Genomic DNA, 17,517 nt, shown 5'->3' with positions numbered 1-17,517 from the left:
GAGTATAGGTGCCTTTAAAGACCTAAGCACCATTATCTATTGACATATCAAACACACCTTTCAACGACTAAACAGAGATCTTGAGTAGCAGTAGTTTTCTAAAGCATTGGGTCAAACACGGTTGAGTATTGTGTTAAGCCAATTCTACTCACTGTATTACATGTAATGACTGATTATTGCACTAAATTTAATTTTTAAGGTATTCTTGACAGAACTAATTTTTCTTCTTCTTATACCAGAATAATCTTACTCTAAGATGGATTGTAATAGCTTCTAAAATGGGCTTCCTCCTTCTGGCTCTTCTCCCTACAAGTAGTTAATTTGGAGCATTGTATGAAAAGGTATCTTTAGTTTTCTTCTGCTAAAATATCTTCAGTGTGATGCATTGTTTATAGTCTGGGTTTAGAGGCAGACTACCTGGCTAAAAATTCCACATCTCTCATTTACTAGTAGGATGATCTTAGGCAAATAATTTCAACTCTGAGCTCAGTTTTTCCCTCTGCAAAATGGGATAATACTAGTACCTACCACATAGGATTGTTATGGGGATTAAATGCCTTTACTTGTGCAGTTTTCCATAGTAGGATGCTAATAAATATTTAATAACTCATTTCTCCCCAAAGTTATGCATATATATGTATTATATGTATTTATTATATGTAAATGATGTGTGGCACACAATTTACAAATAATATGAAAATATACAGCATGCTTAATTATAAATTCCATATATCTAATGATTAATGAACATTTTCATTGAATTTTGCCAAACTCTTGCCTTTGTAGCAATCTATGGTTGAAACTGACCAGTGAATGTAGTTCTCACATTCATTTATCGATTCAAATGTTTGATATTTCTGTTGATATTATTTAATAAAAGTAAAACAACAAAGACATATATTGGGACTTCATTCATTCACCCATCACCCGATTCTTTGCTGAATTAGATAATACTTTTCAAATGCTAGAAGAATATTCCTTCAATTTTTCATGCTCCCCACAATGCAAGAGATACAGACATGACACACTGGAAAGTTAAATCCCATTATTAACATTTTCTCCATTACTCTCTTAAATATGAACAATAAAAAAAACAATAAATCAAGTACTGATCTGTAGTTTTTGCCTATTTCCATGATATAAATACACCCATAAAGATAATTCTTCTTAAGTTGTGCATATATACAACGGAATACTACTCAGCCACAAAAAGGACAAAATAATGCCCTTTGCGGCAACATGAATGCAACTAGCGATTTTCACACTAGGTGAAGTCAGTCAGAAAGAGAAAGACAAATACCACATGATATCACTTATATGTGGAATCTAAAATACGGCAAACGATCCTATCTTCAAAACAGAAATAGATCACGGACATGAAGAGCAGACTTGTAGTTGTGGGGAGGGAGTGGGATGGAGGAGAGTTTGGGGTTGGTAGATGCAAACTATTACATTTGGAATAGATAAGCAGTGGGGTCCTACTATACAGCACAGGGAACTATGTCCATTCTCTTGGGTTAGAACATGATCTGAAGATACTATCAGGAAAAAAAAGAATGTGTATGATTGGGTCACTTTGCTGTATAGCAGAAATTGAAGGAACATGGTAAATCAACTATACTTTAATAAACGTTTTTTTAAAAAGATAATTCTTTTAAAACAAAGAGTTAAAGAAACAGAAATATAGTAATATATAGTTGGGGGAGTGGAAAGTTGAAAGAGCTCACATACTATAGGTTTGAATTTCAATTCTCCACTAATAACTAAACATCAATTTCATTTTATAGGAATGGCATTGCCTGGGAATCAAGAGATATGGAATCTATTTCTGGCTGTGCCAGTAATTAGATATGTGATTTTGGGCAAGTCATCTAATCTCTTTGAGTCTTGGCTTCTTTCACTGTAAAATGAGAAATTGCACAAAGGCCCCTTACAATTTAAATTTTACAATTCAACATGCTTTCTGATATAATTTCTGACATTTTTTTCTTCTTTGCTTCTTGAATCTGAGTACAGATGATGAAAACTGCCATGTTTTTCTTAAAACATTCTTAAAAGTTGTATTTGAATACATTTAAAGTATGTTTTGCCACCAAAGATGAATGTGTAAAAAGTATAATGAATATACTCAATTACTATTAATAACAGTACCAGATATTACGCTAAGAACTTTACGTGCATTATCTCATTTAATTGTAACATCTCTAAAATAAAACCAGATGAGGGAATTGAGACATACTGGGTAAGCATCCTATGAACAGTCACACAACCACTAAGTGACAGAGCTAGGATTTGAACCTAGACAGATTATCTCCAGATCCTCTAAGTTTAACTACTATTATGATAAAGCTTCTTCTTTTAAAAATGGTGGGGGGCATTCAGTAAAAGAAGGATATAGCTGTTACTGGGGTTTAAAGTATTCTAGATAGGGAGTTCCTGCTGTGGCTCAGCGGAAATGAATCCGACTAGTAACCCTGATTGTGTAGGCCAGCAGCTACAGCTCAGATTCAGTCCCGAGCCTGCAAACTTCCATGTGCCATGAGTGCAGCCCTAAAAAGCAAAAAAAAAAAAAAAAAAAAAGGGGGAGAATCTAGAAAATACTTTTATATCATACTTTTATATCATAACAAATCATATTTGGAATAGTGGATGGGAAAAAAAGCAGAAAAGCTATGCAAAGACAACATGAAAGTAAAGAGAGGGAAGGATAAACTCTTGTGCAGAAAAGGGCAGGGAACAGAGCAGCCATACGAGGGATAAGCTAGAGGGCTACAGGCTGAAGAGAGTGAAAACAAGGGGTTGGCAATTTTATGCCTTCTACCCATGTTGTAATGATATTTAGGCTTTGAGCAAATTAGATAAAGGCTCTGATACTCTAGATGAGATTAGAGGATTTTTCTTGATCTGATATTGGGCCTGATGGCTGCCCAGTGTCACAGGGGTGGTAGGTACCCCAGCCCTTGCCTACCTAAGATCTTAAATGATGGCTATAGGAAACAGGGAAAGAATGAAGGAAAGAGTAATAAAAGAAGTCACAACACACATATACGAAACTGTTTTCAGAAAACCCCAAGCCTACCGTATTTACATACGGCCATTTGAACAAACAACGCTATGGCCAGAATTATTCCTTACAAGTTTTAACAGACTGGCTATTAGTAGCCTGACCCAGAAAAATGGTGCTATTAATGGCAGGATCTGAAGTAATAATGAACTGGGCCCAAAGCTGAAGAATTTATATGGATTATCTCATTAATTTTATGACAGACATAGATAAAAAGCAAATCTACATTACAAGCCAGTTATATCCCACAAGCTAGGCTGTGGTCTCACATTATCAGAGATTCTAACAATTTCAGGGTTAAAAACTGGGGAGATATTAGAGTCACCCAATTCATTTTGAAGATGAGACTAAGGCCCAAAGAGGTTAAATAATTTTCTCAAGGTCACACAGTTATTTTGTAAAATTGGACCAATTTTATAAACACAAAATTATTTCAAATAATTCTAAAGATATGTAAAAGTAATAGTTCAGCATTTCAATACTCTACATATCCAAAATTTCCCATATGCTTAGCTTTTTCTCATATTTATATTACAACAGTCAATGCTATGTAGGAAAATATTTTTTAAAAATCTGAGAGACACAGCAAGACATCTGAAAAAACAGGCTCAAGAATTTGAAATTAGTTCAATAACCGAAGAGAAAAATGTCACCAAGTTAATAATCATAATGATTTTTGATACTGGTTTTTCAGTAACATTGTTTGTCACTCCAAAGCCGTGATACATCAGTCTCTCTCATGTGCGTATCAACAGGACCTTACCTTTGTCCTGATATGCCGGTGGTTCTTGTTGTTGACCTTCTGTATAGAGCTCGTGCTGACCCCTCTGCTCCATTACAGGCAATTTAGGTATGTTTAAACATTCTGACCTTTATAAATATAAATAAATCCATAAAAATGTTAAAGAAAATACCGAAGTTAAACTGACTTTGAAAATTACTTATTCATAAAAATGGAAAAAAAATTGGTTCATCCACTCAACACTTCTATGAAAAACTGTTCTAGCCTGAGTAGTAAAGGGTAAAAAATAGATGCTTAATGAAAGTGACAACTACTTAGGTCACCTAGTCATCTTTACACGCCTCCCCGTGGGGCGATTTCTGCTATCTGTGTATAGCTTTAAAAATCTATTGCTGGGAGTTCCCGTCGTGGCTCAGTGGTTAGCGAATTCAACTAGGAACCATGAGGTTATGAGTTCCATCACTGGCCTTGCGCAGTGGGTTAAAGATCTGGCATTGGTGTGAGCTGTGGTGTAGGCTGCAGACGTGGCTCAGATCCCGCATTGTGGTGGCTCTGGAGTAGGCTGGTGGCTGTGGCTCCCATTAGACCCCTAGCCTAGGAACCTCCATATGCCACGAGAGTGGCCCAAGAAATGGCAAAAAGACAAAAAAAAAAAAAAAATCTATTGCTAATGCTTCTTGCAGTTAAATAACAAAAGCTAGGATCTCTTGAAATAGTGTTGGCAGCTATTCTGATTGGTCAGTGGCTGTTCTGTACTGGTTATTAATAATGGCATCCCTGTATATAGAATGTCCTTATCTAGGGGAAATTCCATATACTGCTACTTTTTAGGCATCATAATATAAGAAAAGAATCCTGAGATATCATCTAGGGCCCTCTGTGTACTAGAAATATGAGCTTTGGTTATTTCATCAACATAATAGGATAAAACTACCTTGGTTTATGAGCCAGTTTGTTGTTAAGGGCAAGAGAAATAATGCACAGAAGCACAGTTTTTAAATTATAACGTATTTTATAAATCTGAGATACTCTTAACATAGAGTGGGCTCCTAAATGGAAAAGATTCCGCTTTGTTCGCCAACACGCCTTCTCTTTTGAAAGTACGCTCTTTCACCGGTACAAGTTTCGAAGGCAGGGAGCCTGAGGGTGTGCCGCGCAGGAGGACAGCTTCCAAGAAAGAGATGATTGGGCAAGTGTTGAAGCGGCCTGTAACTGCGGTGTTCTAAACAAACCTGGGGCAGGAGAGGTAACAGAGCTCTTAGGACGGCCTTACCTTGTTGTGGAACTAAACGATTATTGTGATTCAAAGGGGGCCAGTGACCGTCTTTCTCTGAATAAATGATTATTTGGAGGCACAGAGAGTTCACGATGAACACTTGACCCCATATATTCACATGATATTTGTACCTTGACAGACTGGGAAGAGAAGGTTGTGGAGTAAAACCAAACTCTTTAAGGTCCACACTTTGAGATTTATTCATCTGCATCTATTCATGAAAACAAAAACACAAGTTCAACTACCAATTTCATATCAATACCTTTTAACAAATGAGCCAAACAGCAAAATTCCTGCTAATACTATATAGTCCCCAAACCAATAAATTATGAAACATTCACGATAGTTCTCAACTGAAAGCTCCTTCTCAGGCCCCCCTTTATTTTTTTTTGCTATTTCTAGGGCCGCTCCCGCGGCATATGGAGGTTCCCAGGCTAGGGGCTGAATCGGAGCTGTAGCCACCAGCCTACGCCAGAGCCACAGCAACGCAGGATCCGAGCCGCATCTGCGACCTACACCACAGCTCACGGCAACGCCGGATCGTTAACCCACTGAGCAAGGGCAGGGACCGAACCCGCAACCTCATGGTTCCTAGTCGGATTCGTTAACCACTGCGCCACGACGGGAACTCCTCAGGCCCTTCTTAAATGTTGATATTCTTCATGGTTCTTCACCAGGCCTCCTTCACTCTCTTTTTTTTTTTCCTTGTCTTTTTTTAAGGCCACACCTGAGGCATATGGAAGTTCCCAGGCTAGGGATCGAATCAGAACTGCAGCTACTGGCCCACACCACAGCTATAGCAACACGGGACTCCAGCCGCGTCTGTGACCTACACCACAGCTCACGGACTCGGGATCCTTAACCCAGTGAGTGAGGATGGGGATTGCACTTGCGTCCTCATGGATCATTACTTCCGAGCCACGATGGGAACTCCCCTCTTCTCTTCTTCTTCTACACTGTCAGGCAAAGATCTCATTCTCTCCATGGCTTCACTTACCACCTACAGGTCAGTGACTCTCGAATCTACAGCTGTCTGTCGCTTGAGCTCAGACAGCTCTAACATCTGTCTACACAACACCTTCACTAGACATACTGTATGTCTCTAAATTCACTATTTTCCAAATGAGCTGACGGGTCTCCATTCCTCCAAACTTGCTTTCCTTTTAGAGTTCCTACCCCAGGGAGGCCCCATTTCCCCCAGTTGCCCAGGCCAGAAGGCTGGCCATCACCTTTGACTACTCCTTCTCCTTCAGCCTTCATAATCAGCTAAGTACCAAGGCAGTTAACTCTACCTCTGAAAAAACTACCCCGCCATCTCTCTTCCTTGCTCCTTTCGCTACACGGCCCTGATTCCTGCCAAGCCTCCCTGATGAGTCCTGGTGCTCCCTGCTATCCTCTGATCCACTCGCCACCCTGCATCCAGAGTGAACTTTGTACAATGCAGTTCTCATCATCCTAATGACTAAAGCCCTTCAGCGACCTCCCAGTACTTTCAGGAATGACGTCCAAATCCTTAAAATAGCAAAAATGTCTTCATGATCTAGCTCCCACTTACCTCCTCAGCCTCATTTCTCTCCACCCTCCTACTTGTAACTGAACTCCAGACATACTGCATTCCCTCAGGTTTTAAGAAGATCTCGGCTCTGGGCCACCGCATCCTCTCTGTATCTGAAACACTTTTCCAGCCCTCTTCCCCACCGCGCTCCATACTTGGCTTATGCCTACACACCCTCCGGGTCTCAAGCATGTTAATCAGGAATCCATTCCTGGCCTATCAAATGTGGAGGGAGTGTACTTTCTACATAAGTTCAAGTTATCTTCTGTCACAGCATCACGCATCACATTGTACTCAAAAAGCCTATTTATTTACTTGTATCCTTTATTCAACTGTAAGTTCTATGAGGATGGGGCTAAAATTGTCTTATTACTGTGTCTTCCATACCTACTATAATGCTTAGCTCATGAATATGGAAGGAAATAAGGAATAGTCGGAAATAAACATGAAAAAAAGGAAAGGAAAAACCTGGAATACCAAAAAATAATTTCAGAAAAAGTGGGGACCATTTCAAACTGCAAGCCTCTCCGTGTTTCCTAATATTCTCTTTGTTTTAGCCTCATGACTTAAAATCTTCTTTTTATGAAAGCCTAGAAAAGAAACAGGCACTCTGCCAGTTTCTTGGCTCCGTTCTGTGGCCTTATCAATTATTTTGCCCTGGCTATGACGACCTAGGCTTTGAGTAAGTCTGCGAGTGACTAGCCTATTAACCAGTAGTCACTCCCAAGCCTTCATCACTTGAAAGGGAGACTCCTGCTCAGTACTCACCGAGGTGCATGAATGAAGTCACCCTCAGACTTTCCAGGCCACCACAAATGGGGGCTCCAAAGAGCAAGAGTGTCTAGTTTCAGCTGCTGAATCAAGCCAAGCTACATATCCCTCTCCATTTCCCGCTTTTCTGTCTTGTTTTGTTTTGTTTTTTAAAGAGGCTAACAAGGGAAGGGGCTGTGTAGCTATGCCCTGAAAGTAGATTTACAGGTTATTAAAAAGCACAGTATCTTTTCCTTTAGAAAGAGTATTCTGAATAACAGTCACGTTCCTACTCAAGTCTTCATGTAACTCTGCAGTACACTGTGGACGGCAAGCTCATTGAAGAAATATTCATATACATTTGATCACAGAACAAGGGATAAATGTTACCGTTTAAACTCACCTTTAGACGTTTAACTGGAGGAAGAGATGAAACTGCATTCCTGTTTCTTAAATCAGATAAATAAGAAGAAATTGTTGACTCTTTCATTTCTGGCTTCTGGGCAACTCCAGTTTTACCTATGAAAAGACATTCTAGATTCTTTAGGTTAACCTTTAGGTGTTGTTCACATAAAGCCAAATTTCTTCAAAATTTCTAATCTAATTTACTTTTTAACAATGTTGCCCACAAAAGAAAAAAAACTGAGTTATAAGCTGCAGGAGATAAATATCATACATAGATGACTAGAATATCGTTACGATTTCACCACAGACTTTCAGTTGTTAAAATCTGAAAGGGACTTGCTTTACGGCACTCACAGCAGTCATGTCCACACGTGTGTTTCTTTTTACAGTGATGGTTACACTCTCGGTGCCCAGGCTTTCTGCAGGCAGTCACTCCTAAGTTGGCATGAGAAAAACAAATCTGGTCTTCACTATATACATTATTATGACTTTAATTATAATTAAGTTTTATCCAGTCTCTTTTCTTTCCGCAGTACAGAAAGATTATGATTTTCACACTCTCTCAAAAATTAATCCATTTAATACGTATTTTTTAAAAGATATTTCTGATAATAGTCAGTCCTTGTCCCACTATTAGCCCCATCCCAGCTTTTCACAAGAAGCACTGAGCCACCTATAAGCTTGTCTTAACTTTCTTGCTATAAACAGAGCCAAATATCACAGAACATAAGTAAACTCTTGCTGAATGAGGTAAGAATGAGGGTGGAGTTCTGAAACTTTTTTTCAGCTTCACATTTAAGCCTGAAGAACCCAGAAAGAAGCAAACCTATGGCATTTTGATGGCACCACTGACAGCAACTAGTAAATAGGACACGGTGCATATTTAATAAATGTTAGAAATAAATGCTTTAGGTTTTAAGAAATGCGCCATATGAATTCATAGAAAAGAGAGCTTGCTTCAAGCCTGACACTTCTTAGGCTGGAATTAACATATTTAAATATATAATTTATTCTTTATTGTATAAAGTCTGCTTTTTCTTGATTTGAGCTCTCATGAGTAATATGGGGGAAGGGAGAGAGATTGAATTGGTCCTTGAAGGACACGCAGGATCTGGACATGAGAAGGGGACCAGGGAAAGATGTTTCAGGTAGACGGCATGTTATCCAAAGGCAGCAAATCATACCACGGAAACAGAAATCAGTTTATTTTTGCTGGAGCACAGATTTCAAATGAACCAGAAATGTTGGGAGACAGTGAAATGCTTCGAAAACCTTTGCAATCTTTCCTGGTCCTTAACTCTTCGTTTTCAGTCGTTACTCAGTGAACATTTTTCAAGACATGGCACATCTAAACAAGGATAATGTATGTACAGCACCTTGCAGTTAATGAATAAGGCTGCTCACTCTATGAAGAAACCGGTTAAATGCCTTGAGGTCTGAGCAGATCAAGGTACTGGGTCCTGATAAAGTAATAAAATGTTCCTGGCAGCTGGAAACTGACAGCTGACCCAGGAACTGCCAGTGTTCCCGACTGAACATAAACAATTCCGGCAGGATATCTAGTATACTCAGATAAGGCCACTCTCTATGATTGTAGAAGACTGAGGTAAGACCACCACGACTTCTGAGAGTTGAGACAAGAACACTGAAGAACCACAACAATAACTAAAGGTCTCCCTCTTCTGGCTAACACAAAGACTACGACTTCTTTAACCTTCCCACCGCCAAGATAAGCTATACCAAGATACCCAATGTGGCACCTGCTGAGAGCATCCAATCCTGACTGACCTCTGCTCTCCCTAAACCCTTCGAAGAATCACCTGGCACAAGCTGAACTCCTGTAAGTTCCTTCTAATTCCCTAAGATGACCCACAATTCTGACTAGGATCCATGAGGGCGCAGGTTCAATCCCTGGCCTCTCTCAGTGGGTTAAAGGATCCGGCGCTGCCGTGATCTGTGGTGTAGGTTGCAGAGGCAGCTTGGATCTGGTGCTGTTGTGGCTGTAGAGATAGGCCAGCGGCTACAGCTCTGATTCGACCCTTAGCCTGGGAATCTCCATATGCCGCGGGCACAGCCTAAAAAGACAACAACAACAACAAACAAACACCTTAACTTTCCCATAAGGAAGAATGAAATAATGCCATTTGCAGCAACATGGATGGACCTAGAGATTCTCATACTAGGTGAAATTAGTCAGACAGAGAAGACAAACAGCATATGATATCACTTACATGTGGAGTCTAATAAAAAAATGGAGATATAATAGGATTGATGTATAGGCAGACAACCAAGGATGAAGAGACACTTGAAATTTGGAACATGGGAAAGAAAGCCCAAATAAGTAATCAGAAAGTGGATGAAAGAACAACAGGGTAATTCGGAAATGTAATAAAACGCAATGTAAACGAATCTGTAACACTGGTGAATTAGAGTCCTTGATTTTGCAATTTAATACATGTACACACCAAAGAGTATAAAAAAAAGCAGGTTATCTTTTGACTAGTATTTAAATATGCATATTTTTAAAGTGCTTGGGCATTTTTCAAGTACATTAAATCTTCATACTCAACAAGGCATTGCGAGTACAAATAAACTTATTAATGCCAAGGCAATTTTCTTCAAATTAAACAAAGCCCATGTTTCTTAAGAATGCGTTTAAAGGATAAGAAATTTAAATGCCTAAAAATAAAAGTTTAAAAAGGTTTTTACAACTAAAAATGTGTATTATTAGCATTTCCTAATTGTAAAAATAGCAAAAATATTTTCCATTAAATTTTATAAAAAATGTATCTCCTAGACTAAAACTGTGAGAAACTACAGCTAAAAAAAAAATGTTTTCAGAGTTGTAGGAAGCATAAAAAGAATTTTTAACTATATTATGTGCTCTAAGATACATACTTTTGCTTTTAAATATGGCTCTACAATTGACAATATAAAATATTAAAATAGTTGTTGAACCTGCAAGCACATTTGTGAACAATTATTTAGCAACTATATTCTCTGAACTAAATATCAGTTCTTATCATTTAATAATATGGCCATAGAAATTGAAATTTATATTATTTTGAAAACGTTGGTGTCACAACCTTGGTAGGATAAATCTATGACTCCTTCATTGTGTCAATTACTGAGAAAGAAAATGAGGACAGTGTATATATGTTAAGTATAAAGGTGTAATTATGTATCTTTATTTGAGGATATTTGAATCTGCATATAAGAACTGAACTACAGAATCAGGGTGTTCATAAGATTTGGGATGGTTGTGTATACACACCTGTGAAAGGGGTATATGTGTAACTAAACATTTGTTTTCCACAGGGTTATGCTGAAAATGTGGGGACACTTTTGCCTTATAAAAAGCTCATGCTTAGTGGGAAGTAAACATCCCCATTTTCACTACAGTTGCAAGCAACAGAAACAACTCAAGCTATTTTAAGTTTAAAAAACAAAACAAAACATGTGGTAGGTAATGGAAATGTGTTACATGAACACAGGCATCTCCCAGAATCCCAAAGCAACAATGCAGCTAGGCATCAGGGGGGAATGGAGTAAGAAATGGAAAGCCATCACAACTTCAGCTCTGGTGTTCTCACTTTTGCTACTTTCTGTACCTCTGCTAAAGTCTTCTCGTCCACAGAATGGGAGAAAATATTTACAAATGATGCAGCTGACAAGGGATTAATCTCCAAAATAAACAAACAACTCAAAAACCAAACAACCCAGTCAAAAAACGGGCAGAAGATCTAGACATTTCTCCAAAAAGGACATACATATGGCCAAAAAAACACATGAAAAGATGCTCAACATCACTAATTTTTAGAGAAATGCAAATCAAAACGACTATGAAGTACTCTTACACCAGTCAGAATAGCCATCATCCAAAAGTCTACAAACAGTAAACGTTAGACGGGGTGTGGACACTGCTGGGGGGCATGTAAATTGGACCAGACCGCTATGGAAAATAGTAGGGAAGTTCCCCAAAAAACTGAAAATAGAACTACCATATGCTCCAACAATCCCACTCCTGGGCATGTATCTGGAGAGAACCGTAATTCGAAGAGATACATGCGCACCAATGTTTACTACAATGTAGCACTATTGCAATATTCAAGACATGGAAGCAATCTAAATGTTCACCAATAGAAAAATGGATAAAGAAGATATGGTACATATACACAATGAACTACTACTCAGCCATAAAAAAGAATGAACTAATGCCATTTGCAGCAACATGCATGCACCTAGAGATTATCATACTAGGTGAAGTCAGACAGAGAAAGACAAAGATCATGTGATATCACGTACATGTGGAATCTAAAAAAAAGGGATGCAAATGAACTTATGTGCAGACAGAAACAGACACAGACTTTGAGAACAAATTTATGTTAGCGAAGGGGACAGGTGGGGAGGAGGGATGGCCTGGGGATCTGGGACTGGCATATGCACACTATGGTACAGGGAATGGCTGGCCAACAGGGACCTGCTACACACAGCACAGGGAATTCTACTCAATACCCTGTGACAACCTATAAAAGAAAAGAATCTGAAAACATGGATGTGTGTGTATGTATAGTTGGATCACTCTGTCATACAGCAGAAATTATGACAACACTCTAAATCAACTATACTTCAATAAAACTTTTAAAAATGAAAAATCAAAACAAAATTAAAAAAAATCTCTGTATGGATGGTAATTTTCTGGTGGGAATTTCCATCCTTTCATTCATTTTGTCTATTCTGTTCTTGAAAATATTCATCACAGTTGTTTTATAATCTTTAAATGCCAACTCTACTATGAATCATCTATAGAGCTGCTTCATTTTCTTATATAGTTAATTATGAGTCATACAGTCTTGCCTCTTTGCAGGTCTCCTAATTTTTCACTGTATGACAGGAACAGTACCTGCAGATTCCAGATAATGTTATATTCCACCAGAGAGGAAGTCCTTTTTCCTGTGTCAGGCAAACATGGTATGTAGCTGATCACATAAACCCTTTTTAGGGTACGGCCTACCCAGCACTTTAATTACAAGCCTATGGGTCCTTGACTCCTCAGCCCTGGAATGGTTCTCCCTCTCTGGAATTTCAGTCCCTTTAGTCTGCTATCACAGATGTCCTAACAACGGTCATTTTTGCCAGTACGTAGGCTTTTATAGTTGCTGTCATCGGAGCACTGGCCTGCCACAATCCACTGCATCCCGCTCAGAAACGGAAGCTCTTCTGTATTAGAGAGGAGGAGGAGGAGTGCCCGGGCTCACAGAGCACTCCCATAGGCACTCTTCTTGCCGCTTTCACTGCAGTTACTATTTCTCATAACTACCAGTCCTGTTTAGAGAAGATGACTGTTCAGATTACTTTGGTTTCTTGCGGGGGGTGGTGGGGTGGTGGCTGTACCTATCTTATACAGAAGTTCCAGACCAGGGGTTGAACTTTCTCTCACTGTAGCTGCAACCTGAGCCACAGCAGTGATAATGCCAGACCCTTAATCTGCTATGCCACCAAGGGAACTCCTATTTAAATTACTTTGGTAGGAGCTGCTGCTCTCACTTTCCCCAGTATCTGGTAATTGATCCTCTTACTGGGCCAAAGAAGTGAACACAGAACCAAGTGAATGAAGAAGAGCTGGATGGCATACTGCCTGGTTCGTTGTATCACGCCACACAGCAAGAAAGCTGTTAAGACTACCAAGGACATATCGAGAGGACTCAGGAACCAATCTGGTATATCTATGTGGTATCCAGATGATGCACCTCCAATATCTATGAGGTAATTGGCAATGTGAACATTAACTCAGTATTGGATAATTATTAGTTATTATTAGCTTTTTATGTATAAGAATAATACAGTTTTTTCTTAAATCCTTACCATTTCCAAATATATACTGAAATATTTACAGAGGAAATAATATGATATCTGATTTTCTTTAAAAAATAGAAGGGGAAATCTGAACAGATGTATAGATGAAACTATATTAGCCTTGAGTTGATAATTGTTTAAGGGGTGATAAGTATACGTGAGTTCATTGTACACATCTTTCTACTTTTGTTTTTATTTAAATGTCCCATAATTTAAAAAATTTAGGTGTGTCACCTGCTTTGCCACATCAAATCCATTAATTCTTGTACATCACTTGTTCTCCCTTATCGTGGCCACAAGAATGGAGTGGGTATGAAAATGGGGAAATGACTATAAAAAACTAGTCAAATAATTTGTGCTCAAAATATCATCCCAATTTGACAAACATTAACTCTAAGAGATTATTCCTGTCGTATGTTTAAGGAAATGATTAGAAAACCTAAACATCTCATTCCAGAATATCCACGTCTGAGAGAGGAAGTACTCTACGGCTTATACTCCCCCAGCCACATCTCTGCTTTAATTCAAGACAGGAATAAACAGAGCCAGATACCTTTAATGGGACCTGCTACAGGAGATCCATCTGAACGTTTAGAATGGAAGATCTCTGTTTCTGATTTTTTTTGCATAATTATTTGATTTCCAAATCTCTTGGGTCCTAAGTAAAAGACTGTAAATTTCTGCTGAATATCAAGTCCAACTAGAAAAAAGAAAAGAAGCACACGAACGCTTATTTAAATCATGTAAATACATACATAAGACCATTTATTTGTTTTTCTCTCTCTTATATTTTATATTTTATACTTGAACAAGGTTTAAGAAGTCTAGGAAATAAAAACGTTTTTTAAAAAGTTAAAAAAGTGTAATTAAATGAAAATTTATACATGTCATAAAAAAATCAATGCTCCTATACTTGAAATTTATCTTAAAAAAGAAAATATTTATAAATGAACAGATAAAATTTTAATTTTGTTATCCTAGTCTAAACTATTTTTTACATAGCCAAATACATGAAACTTCCTTTAAAATTATTCCTTTTACTTAAATACATTATTTTTACACAATATCATTTATACTGTTTCTCTGTTTTACATAAAGGAAGTAATTTTTAAATGCTATCATGTTGTTTACATTCCTGTCTTCATTACTTCAATGAACTTACCATACTCAGAACTAATGAGATTTATGCTAAGATCTTCAGATTTCAGAGCTCTCTTCACATCGATCTTTTTAGCCCAATTTCCAGATTTCAGCAAAACAGAATCCCTGAAAAAGAGTAACGCATCAGTTAAATAGTGATGTGAACACTGAATGAAACGAAATAATAAATTAAACTTCAAGGACTAACTGATCCTAAGGTAGGTCCTACCTGGTAGGGAACTGAAGTCGGTAATGGAAAACTACTTTCCCCAAGTTCTGAGGAGAGGGAAACGGAGTGTCAGCAGAGCTCCCTCGACCATAATTTTATTAACTATGTGTTGACCCAACAGCTGGTTCTAAGCGGCACTGAACTGTTTCAGGCTCAGTTGAATACGCAGTTGCTATTAATAACCCATGAGCCTGCCCTTAAATTACTACCATTTTTAAATGGCTGGACATAAGTTACATAGATTTGTGAGAACTTCAACTTCAAAAGTGTTTTTTAGTTGATATGAAATAGTTTGTATCTAATAACATCACATGGCCAGTAAGCAAGTTGAAGCTGTCCACAGCCGTAGCTGTCACAGGGAATAAAGATTTGTACACAACACATCATCTATGAAAGCATCACGGCCAGTTGTAGGAGAGCAGCTGCCAGGGAAGAGGATGTCCTTATCCGTCCCAGCGGTCCCTTTCGGAGCCCTGCGTGGGCAGTCCTAGGAAGGCATCCTCTAGAACACTGGCAACAACGAGCTGATTCCCACGTCAGAGTCACTGCCATTCCTGAACTTACAAGTGCAGAGCATAGGATCTGAAGTCAAAATGCTTGGCTTCAAATCTAGTTTTTGCTATAAACCACCTACATAACCTTGGACAAACTGATGGAACTATCTCGGTCTCCGTTTTCTCCTCTGTAAAGTGTATCTAATGATAGCACCTGTCTCACTTAAAGATTAAACAATTCAAAACCTGGAACCTAAAAAGTGCTAAAAAAAAAATCTTAGCTGTAGCTACAGCTGTTATCTTTAGAGTCTGCTGATGACATCCTGGGAGAAAATACATAATAGTATGAGGAAAAAAGGCTGAAGTAAACATTATAGAATGACATCCTAGAGAACTAGGTATAAGGCAAAATTATCTCCTTTATCTATCAGTATGGCTATAGTAGTCTGTTAGATTTTAATTTGGTAATAAAAGATATTTTGAAGTAAGTAGGAGGAAGACTGCACTCAAAGAGTAGTAAGGTCATGAATGACAGGAGAAAAACAACAAAAGGAGAAAGTTCAGCAACAGAGGATTACAGCTACTTCACAGGTCACCTATGCACTTGTTTCAAACCATGGTGATAGATTTTACACATTGTTCATTTGAGTACTAAAGAAAATAATATAAAACAGCAGACCCAATGTTAATATCTTCTTTAACAGACAAATACAGAAATATGCCATTATAAAATCAGGAAAATTGTAATTTAAATTAAATCATAATTTAATTGATCCCACCATGACTGTATCACTTATTCTCAGCAGAATTTTTCTTTTACAGTATATGCTTAGAAATTTCACACTTACATAATTTTATGCTTAAAAATCAGCTGATTATCTGCATCGCCTATGATTAAGGTAACATAGTGAGAATCTGGTGCTGTTCTTTTAGTTTGCAGTGGTTCGAAGTTTCTTAGTATAACAGTCACTAAAACTTCTGCCGTGGTATCACTGTATCTTGCAATCTTTAAAAAAAGATAAGCATAAGAGTGTTAAAAATAACCTTACTACTCATATTGAGCTCCAAGTAAGCTATGGGTAGCTTAATTCCTGAAAATCAAACCATTTGAAAAACAGAACATAAATACCTGTTCCACTTCAAGTTCGTATTTTGGCAGACACATCACTGTTTCTTTTATCTGAGTTCCAAAAGGGGGATGTCTATTTAAAATCTAAAAACATACATATATCATTATGTTCTTACTATGCGCTAAAAACCCTTTCAGTAAAATACTTTTTAAAGTCACTAGCTTTTATATGCTTATTACCCCAAACCTAAATTAAGATATGTATGACAATGAGAGGAAAAATAATTTTTGGCAAAAATAAAGATATAACAGTCAGGTTTTAGAGTTTATACAGAATTCAGATAACACTGGGAATAAGTAAATATTAAATACCAGTTCAAGCTCCCTTGCATCTGTTTCTTCTATTTTTTTAAAGGAAGTCAAACCTGCATTTACCATAGCATTTGATAATGTTATACCTGTGGAAAATTAATCAAACAGCAGTTTTTAAACAATCCATTTTAAACTAAATTTATACTTAAATATTTAACAACTACATTAGTAAAAAAAAATTTAAAGAGCCAGACTAATGAATTATTTTTAAAGTTTTAAAAAAAATGTTCTCAATTGGATTAACTGGGCTGTGACATTATTTGATTGTTCATGAATATTTTTTCAAGCTCAAATAAAACACACATTTGCTTTATAAGAGAAAGAGAAATTCTTTGGTCCACATGTCTCAATCCTTATTTTTACCATATGTCATCCACAGAGCAAATACCAAGAAACATCTATGATCATACTCATGCCTTTAAAAAAGGCAACGTGATTCAGGGATGGGAATACTGTTTCATGAAGCTACGGCTCTCTGAGCATTTCTGTCTTAGAAACTGAGTTTTTTCTCTCTCTACAGTTCTGTACTAATTCAGATAAGTTTGCTCTTCTGCCTAAAATTGCC

General features: G+C 37.6%; 1 protein-coding gene across 50 annotated transcripts in view; it reads right to left on the bottom strand.

Moving 5' to 3' along the window:
* Window positions 1-17,517, bottom strand: part of HFM1 (helicase for meiosis 1) — an 84,729-nt gene that overhangs the window by 6,275 nt on the left and 60,937 nt on the right. For 26 of the 50 annotated variants that reach the window (XR_014844800.1, XR_014844801.1, XR_014844812.1 and 23 more), the window contains 9 exons: window positions 16,953-17,038; window positions 16,641-16,724; window positions 16,360-16,517; window positions 14,811-14,914; window positions 14,202-14,348; window positions 8,147-8,227; window positions 7,791-7,906; window positions 5,214-5,293; window positions 3,828-3,934 (listed from right to left, as the gene is read on the bottom strand). Coding sequence is in view for 17 of the 50 variants with exons in the window: in XM_085024045.1 (XP_084880171.1) it covers window positions 3,828-3,934; window positions 5,214-5,293; window positions 7,791-7,906; window positions 8,147-8,227; window positions 14,202-14,348; window positions 14,811-14,914; window positions 16,360-16,517; window positions 16,641-16,724; window positions 16,953-17,038 (963 nt within the window). In the remaining 33 variants the exon portion in view is untranslated. The remainder of the gene's footprint in view (window positions 1-3,827; window positions 3,935-5,213; window positions 5,294-7,790; window positions 7,907-8,146; window positions 8,228-14,201; window positions 14,349-14,810; window positions 14,915-16,359; window positions 16,518-16,640; window positions 16,725-16,952; window positions 17,039-17,517) is intronic. The other 24 variants (XR_014844806.1, XR_014844807.1, XR_014844809.1 and 21 more) reach the window with 3 other exon arrangements.

This window comes from Sus scrofa, chromosome 4 (assembly GCF_054392235.1).
Source record: "Sus scrofa isolate SSC_HxYL_T2T_F1_AM1 chromosome 4, Sscrofa_HxYL_maternal_Yorkshire_Landrace_v2.0, whole genome shotgun sequence".
Lineage (NCBI taxonomy): Eukaryota > Metazoa > Chordata > Mammalia > Artiodactyla > Suidae > Sus > Sus scrofa.
The sequence above is the reverse complement of the archived record's forward strand: the minus strand, read 5'-3'. Positions and strand labels throughout refer to the sequence as shown.